At 45.7% G+C, this 7,515-nt stretch overlaps 1 protein-coding gene across 1 annotated transcript in view; it reads left to right on the forward strand.

The window, feature by feature from the left end:
- The window catches only part of adgra1b (adhesion G protein-coupled receptor A1b), a gene marked incomplete at both ends in the record, with an annotated part of 126,362 nt that overhangs the window by 84,206 nt on the left and 34,641 nt on the right, over positions 1-7,515 (forward strand). Inside the window, 2 exons of the mRNA XM_080849495.1 lie at positions 153-366; positions 1,016-1,224. Of these exons, the coding sequence (XP_080705621.1) occupies positions 153-366; positions 1,016-1,224 (423 nt within the window). The remainder of the gene's footprint in view (positions 1-152; positions 367-1,015; positions 1,225-7,515) is intronic.

The following is a 7,515-nucleotide window of genomic DNA, read 5'->3' on the forward strand; positions in this document are numbered from 1 at the left end:
ACTGCTCGTGTTCCGTGGACACTTCGAACCAGTGGAAGATTTGCCAGCTTCAGTCCTTTTCTGGCGGAGTTATTTTTTTTTTCTGTGGCGTATCATCATGGTGAATGACATTGTTTAACCTCGATTTTTCCCTCTCTTTATTCCATCCGCAGAACACAGTGGCTGTCGCGTCAATCCATGTACCGCTGGCTGCTGCTGCTACCCCTAGCACCTCTGCGTTACAATCTGTTGATAACTCCACTTGCAAGCTGCAGTTTATTGTCTTTCGCAATGGGAAACTTTTTCCTTGCACAGGGAATTCGTCGAACCTCGCCGATGATGGGAAACGTAGGAGTGTTGCAACACCAGTTGCTTTCACCAAATTAGGTAAGAGGGGCATTGTCATCGCAGCCATTCCACCCATGCGGTGTCTTTCTGGCAATTACTAGACTGCTGGATGACTAATGACTGCGAACGGGCGGTGGTATGAATAATTATTTCGTTAGAATCCTTCTCATTTTGTATTCTATTGGTTTTCATCCCTACCTGTTCATTCAGCGATGCTACCTACAATGAGTCAAATGTGAACATAAATAGCATTTAAGGCATTCACATCGGGTATGATTGGAAATGCCTGTCAAATCACTTAGGGTCTGTATGCTGCGCACGTTGTCTGAATTTAAAGCAAGTTCTATCTGGAAGGCTGTTTTGTTTCACGTCCATTGTTTCACACACACATGATTTATTGTAAAGGCATTTATATTTGTATTTATGCAGCCGATACATACTGAAATTATATTGTTTTAAAATTGTTTACCGTGAAGCACCCATGTTTAAATCGGCAAAAGACAAAAATAAGCACGCAAGACACGTGTGTTAATGTGCGTGCATGCATGTGTGTTTGTTTTATTTGTCCGGGCGTGCGTGCGTGCGTGCGTTTTGTGATAAGGCACACGAGTAACAGAATACAGCAACACAGCACTTAAGGACTTATTTCCACTTGGGTTACCTGATTCAATGTCTTGCTCTTCCGCAGATGGCTGCAGCTTGGGGAGCGCCGTGCAGCCAGTCACCATCGCTCTCAGGCACTTGGCTCTGGGTGTAGACCCCACTGCTGCTTACTGGGACTTTGACCTGCTCAATGGACACGGTGGCTGGAGAGCGGAGGGGTGCAACATAACGGGCTCGGTGGGCAACACGACCACCATTTACTGCACTCATCACAAGAACTTTGCGGTGCTAATGGTAAGTGCCACATTACCCCCTCTTCCACGTTTCCATTCCTTGTCACTTTGCCCAAAAAGTGCTGCCCTGTCCTCCACAGTCCCACCCTCCCCGCATGGCTGTTTGCTTTTGAGTGTTTCAGATGCCCGACTCCACCACGAGTCACGTGTTTCGTCAGAACCCTGAAGTCTGTCCGGAGATGCTGGTTCTAATTTTTAAACCCGTAATCGGTTTCCTCGTTTCGATCATCTGGCGGATGAAGCAGAAGGGAATATGGCGAAAAGTGCAAAGGCTGGATATCTTAAAGAAGTGATGTGTTTTGTGGAGTATGAAGAAGTTGTTGGCTACTCGTTTTGGCTTTTATGTTGTCTGGCAGTACGGCAGTGGAAATGGAAAGGATCCTCCAAAGCTCTCCAACGACTCGTCAGTACGCGCCTGTGAGCGCAAGTGGCGCACTAATTGGCTGCAACCTCTGCTGCTGAGACGGATTGCTGCTGCTCGGAGGGATCGCAGCTTTATATACATGTATCTTTCATTTTCAACTTGGACATTTTTTGGTGAAAGCCTTCGTTTCGGGACGCTTTGTACTGTTGACGCTCAGAAACTATTTGATTTCATGTGGATATTATCCTTAGCGCAATGGCATCGCGTCGCTCAGTCGCTCCGTAGTGCTCCCATGCGCGTCGCCCGCTTTCGGACGCGCAGAAATCCTCCGGATGTTTACCGAAGAGTGGGACTCGCTAGACTGGGAGGTCAGTTTCTTAGCTGTGCATGATTGCGAGCTGTCGTGTTAATTTGACTTTTGTGAGATTCAGGTGGTATCGCGGTGGCTTTGTTCAGTTAACAGGGTTTTCGTTATTTGTGAGGGGACTAGAAAAAAAGTCGAGTCGCCGATTTGTAAATGTTTAACAGGAAATTTGAAAACGACAGCGGCGATGGAAAGTCAAACCGCGTTTGGACTGTGTGTATGTGAAATACCGGTCTCTTGTCAGATGCTGAGAGTATATGTCAGATTGTCATTATACGGAGCTGAAGCAACGTAACGTTATGTATTTAACGTCGAGCCTGTGCAAGCCCATCTCCCTTCGCCGGGGCTCGGTGTTACACACATACATGCATTGCAATGACAAACATCTGCCATCTCTTTTAAACGGTGCTCTATGAGCCCAAGACCAAAGTGAGATCAGAAAGCAATTCTGTAAATGGAAGTGACAGCAGATTAATGGCTTGAACTTGGGGCGCGTTAAAGAAGGGGAGGGGAGCGTTGAAGTATCATTGGCAGAATTGGCATTGTAGTGCTTTTCATTTGGAGTGTGTGCGAGTGTGTGTGTGTGTGTGTATGTGTGTCTGTGTGCAGGGATTTTGCTAATGCAGTCACCACACCCGCAGTTCTCTCTCAGACACCCTCTCTCCCCTTCCCTCTCTCTCTCTCTCTCTCTCGCTCTCTCTCATTCCCTTACTCCCCCCCTCTCTCCCCCTCTCTCTGCAGTGCCCAAAGACATGGACATCACATCAGTCGTGGTGTTGTCTTCATCTATTCTGTGAATTCTGTCCGGGCACACTAAACCTGTTGCATGATCTATTTTTTGACACAGAACTATTCGGGCTTACGAGAGCTTCAACTTTACAAACCTCTTTTGAAAAAAAATTGTGTTTCTTTGCATTCTTTGCACTGACCTTTAGAATAAGCCTGGAATTAAATTCATCCACACATCCCTTTCACAAGAACACAGTCATACCACAAATAAATCTTAGAATTGGATAAGGAAAAATATGTCTTGGACATCATGAAATTCTCTTGAGCTCTGAGCTAGCTTTGAGTGAAGGTACAAAGTCTGTGTTCATCTTTATCTCACTTTCTGTTCCTAAAAATATAGCCATAAGTCTTAATTATGAGCTTTGCAGTTCAAATAGCATTCCCAACAGCTTTTGAATAATACAAATTAAACAACATATATGGAGGAGACAAGTGTCTCAAAGAGCCATTCAAATTTCTGAAAGACACGTCTGCCTTCATCATATGCTCCATTAGCATACAGTATGAAGCGTTGATTGGACTACAAATGGTGTGTTTGTCCCTCGAGATTCATTACCATATTTGAACAAATGCATTGAAAATTTTAATGAGGTTCCTTTTTGACCATTGTTTTGTCTTATCACTTGTTAGATGAGTCCAGTTTGAAGGATGTTTATTCCCTCTTGGCAGGCGATGGTGTCTTTGCCTTTCCCCATTCTGCTGATGTTTGTAAGAACTTGATTCCACCAATTACATTCAGCTATGACCTTCCCCTTGACAAAGTCCCCAGAGCAGAGGATGATCATCTCGGACATGGCCGGTGGAGATGTGCCTATTGATTGGGCTGGTAGCCCCGTGTGTTCGCTGATTCACCCAGACGCTGAGGCAGAGGGGTGGTCTGAATGCTGCTAGTGGGGTCGGTGCATACATGGGGTATCTGGCATGGGTGGTGGGGCCATTACTGCCCTGCTGAAGGTGATGCTGTAGGTGTGTGGTGCGGGCTGTGTACAGATGAGGAATCGGAGTTGCCTTTTACTGTGGTTGCTGTTGCATGATTTTTGTATGAAGAGTAAATCACCTCTGAAACGTTTCTGTCTCTTCGTCATTGTTTCTTTCAGTCGTTCATTCGTTTGTTCTTTCTGTCTCTTTTTCTACCTTGGTTTCTTCTGTCTTTTTTTTCTTTTCTTCCCTCATTCCTCAATTCCCTCTTTCTAGTCTTTCTTCCTTCATTTATTTTTGCCTCTCCCTTAGGCTCCTCTTAATTCCCCTGTCAGGATGTGTTCAGCAGATTCCTGATCACATTGCACTCGCAGTATGATGCACACACACACACACACACACATACACACACACTCGCGCACACATACACACATGCACACACACACACACAAAGGGATTGCCTGTTTCCATGGAGGTGTCTAGCAAGCCCCTCCACTCCACGCTTCATTTATTCATTCATCACCTTTGCAGCAGGCAGGTCACTCCATCCCCATGTCCTGGTCAAGCCAATGACCAAATCAGCCTTAGAGACACCATTTCCTGTGGGACCTCCGAGGCGCTGCATAGTCAATGGAAGTAGCATAGTGTCAATTGTTTGAGTTGATGGCTTAGTGTACGGCTCGCTATCTTTCAGAACCACGGACAGCGGCATCAGCCTTGTCAGCACTACAGACCACGCCGGTAACTGTTTCCGCACCAAAAAAAGCAACAGCCTCTTTTCCCAGTGCTGAGTACAGCAATTTACTGGATTTTTGAGAATCAAAACACAGCCCCATGCTAGCCACAATGGATCAGACCTTCTACTATGACTACTACCTTTTTTAGTCACCCTGCATTTTTGCTCCATCAGTTAAACAGACAATGCTTGAAGGGCTTTCAGCACCACGGCTAGCGGGGCTAGGTTAAGGTTTTTCCTTCAGCACCATGGACAGCGCCGGCAGCTCTCTGCTCCATGCCTTCCTCTCTGTTCCCCTGTGGTTTGCCGCCTGCTCGGGCGGAGATTGGGGTGACTCACACACAGCCCCAGCATACTGCAGAGGGCCCGCTGCTCCTCTTCATCACTCTAACAAGGCCATTTTTTGACTTATCCGTGACACATGCTTATTTACCTCATGGTCTGTTTATTCAGAGAGAGAGAGAGAGAGAGAGACAGAGACAGAGAGAGAGAGTGCAGGGCTATTGTATGGTCTCTGACCAACGTTATCATCAGACAAAGAGAGAACGGCGATTTCACACAGATGCCGTGTGACTAACAAAGGGTTATGACTAGAGCGGTTGATTCATTGCTGCCTGACAAGCATACCCTTCAAAAAATGGGTTAATTATATAAAGGAACAGTAAAGATAAAACACTGCATGTCTTCAAAGCATCCATAATGATCAGTGCACAGCATCGCCCATGGAAGACAGAGCCACAGTAGTATGTGTTGTGCTGTACAACTGCCCCTTTATTGGTTACCACACCATGTAATTCTCCTGTAGATTCTCATTAACACTGCACACAGAGGAACAAACAACTGTGGATTACGAAGTAATATCAGGACGTAAAATTGCTGTTATTACTATAAATGTTATCCAGTGTATTATTCTCAGCATGGGGGCAGAATGATTCCTTGGTGGAGCATGCATATGGATATCTATGGTCACTGATTCCTTGGTGGAGTATGCATATGGATATCTCAGGTCACTCATTCCTTGGTGGAGTATTCATATGAATATCTATGGTCACTGTTTCCTTGGTGGAGGATGCATATGTATATCTGTGGTCACTGTAGGTTGGGAGTTTGGCAGTGGGCAGATGACGCAATAGCATTAAGTCTCACAGTGTGGGCAGAGCCCCCGTTGGCAGCCGTCTGTGGGCATGTTTGTGTTGGTGTCTGGCTGTGTGGCAGCACTGGGAAGAGAGGTGATTGTGAGAGAGAGAGAAAGAGAAAGGGGAGGGAAGAAGAGAGAGAATGTGCTAATGACTCATGAATCACTTGCCGTTAGTTACCCCTGAACCACTGTTCCCTCTCTCCCCCCTATATCACTCACTCTGTCTCACTCACCAAGACATTCTCTTGTTTTTGTGTGTCCTTCTCAGTCCCTTTGTCTCTCTGCGTGTCCCTAACTGTCCCTGTGTCTCTCTGAGTGTCTCTCTGAGTGTCCCTCTGTGTCTCTCTGCACGTCCCTAACTGTCTCTGTGTCTCTCTGCGTGTCCTTCTCTGTCTCTCTAAGTGTGTCTCCCTGCGTCTCCCTCTCTGTCTCTATGTCTCTCTGCGTCTCCCTCTCTGTCTCTATGTCTCTCTGCGTGTCCTTCTCTGTCTCTGTGTCTCTCTGTGTGTCCCTAGCTGTCTCTATGTCTCTATGCGTCTCCTTCTCTATCTCTATGTCTCTATGCGTCTCCCTCTCTGTCTCTATGTCTCTATGCGTGTCCTTCTCTGTCTCTATGTCTCTCTGCGTGTCCTTCTCTGTCTCTGTGTCTCTCTGTGTGTCCCTAGCTGTCTATGTATCTATACTCTCTGTCTCTCCTTCACTGGCATAAAGAGGTGACTCTTCATTCCACACTGTATGTAGTATGTTGCTGTCATTGCAAAGAAGGCAAGATACTGTTTTTTGTTTGTTTATGGGTGTGTGCCAGAGAGAGAGAGATAGAGTGTATGTTTGAGTGTGTGTTCATGTATGTAGGGGCTGTGTACGATGTCTATGCTCATGCTGCTCTTTGGCATGAGGTCACCCTTGGAATCTGCTTAATATCTGGCTGGAGCTCTATCCAGAGAGCTGCTGGTGGTTTTTGGTAAAGTCAGTAGGCTTGACGTCTTGCTCTCCCTCCCAAATTTTTTCTCAACAGATTGCAGTTTGCCAGTAATTTGTCATTTAGTGCAGATTGTTTTCTGTCTTGAGTAATGAGCTCCAGCCCCAGTGCCTGTCATTAGTTTGACCTGCGAATCACAGCCCCTCTCATCCCCACCTCGCCTGGACGCTGCAAGTCAGCAGATAGGCAGCATTAGTGGTTTTTTCCCCCTGACGCAACATATTGGATGGGATCTGCTTTGCCTTTCCCTACAAATTGCATTACTTTAACCTATTGTTATTCAAAGACTGATACTTCTCTGCTAAGTATCTCACATATTAATATACTCTTGCGGAAGTGTGTGTGTGTGTGGCCGGGGTGTGTGTGTGTGTGTGTGTGTGTGTATGTGTGTGTGTGTGTGTGTGTGTGTGTCTTTTTGTGTGGTATTTAATTTAGTGTAGGCAATTACTGTCACTAGCATACATCAAGAGAACACTTCCATGCATACATTATGAAATGCAAAATGTGTAAAAATGTGTATAAGTGTGTATAAATGTGTGTACAATGTCAGTTTAGCTGCTGAATAATTCTAGTCACAGCTTTTATTTTCAATTCCTTTGATCAGTGAACGTGACAGTGTTGCTTCAGAGTTGCTGTCATAGTTATTTTATGTTCACTGTATGTTCCAGTTGACTGGATGTTTACAGAAGCGTCCTCTAGTCACAGCATAAAGCCTATTACTGTAGAGTAGAGAGATGATGCTGAACCACAGACCTGCTTAGTTCCCCCGCTAAAGCTAGCATGAAACAGCAGGTCAGAGGCCTTGCCACTAGGAACCCCTTATTTCAGTCTCCCCCTCTTGTGTGTGTGTGTGTGTGTGTGTGTGTGTGTGTGTGTGTGTGTGTGTGTGTGTGTGTGTGTGTGTGTGTTTCTGCCTGTCTGTGAAATCTAGGACTGATATGATATCACTTGGGCATAACATTAAATTAATATGGAATGGAATGTGAACTTAGAGAGCATTAATT

This window comes from Sprattus sprattus, assembly GCF_963457725.1.
Source record: "Sprattus sprattus genome assembly, chromosome: 12".
Taxonomy (NCBI): domain Eukaryota; kingdom Metazoa; phylum Chordata; class Actinopteri; order Clupeiformes; family Clupeidae; genus Sprattus; species Sprattus sprattus.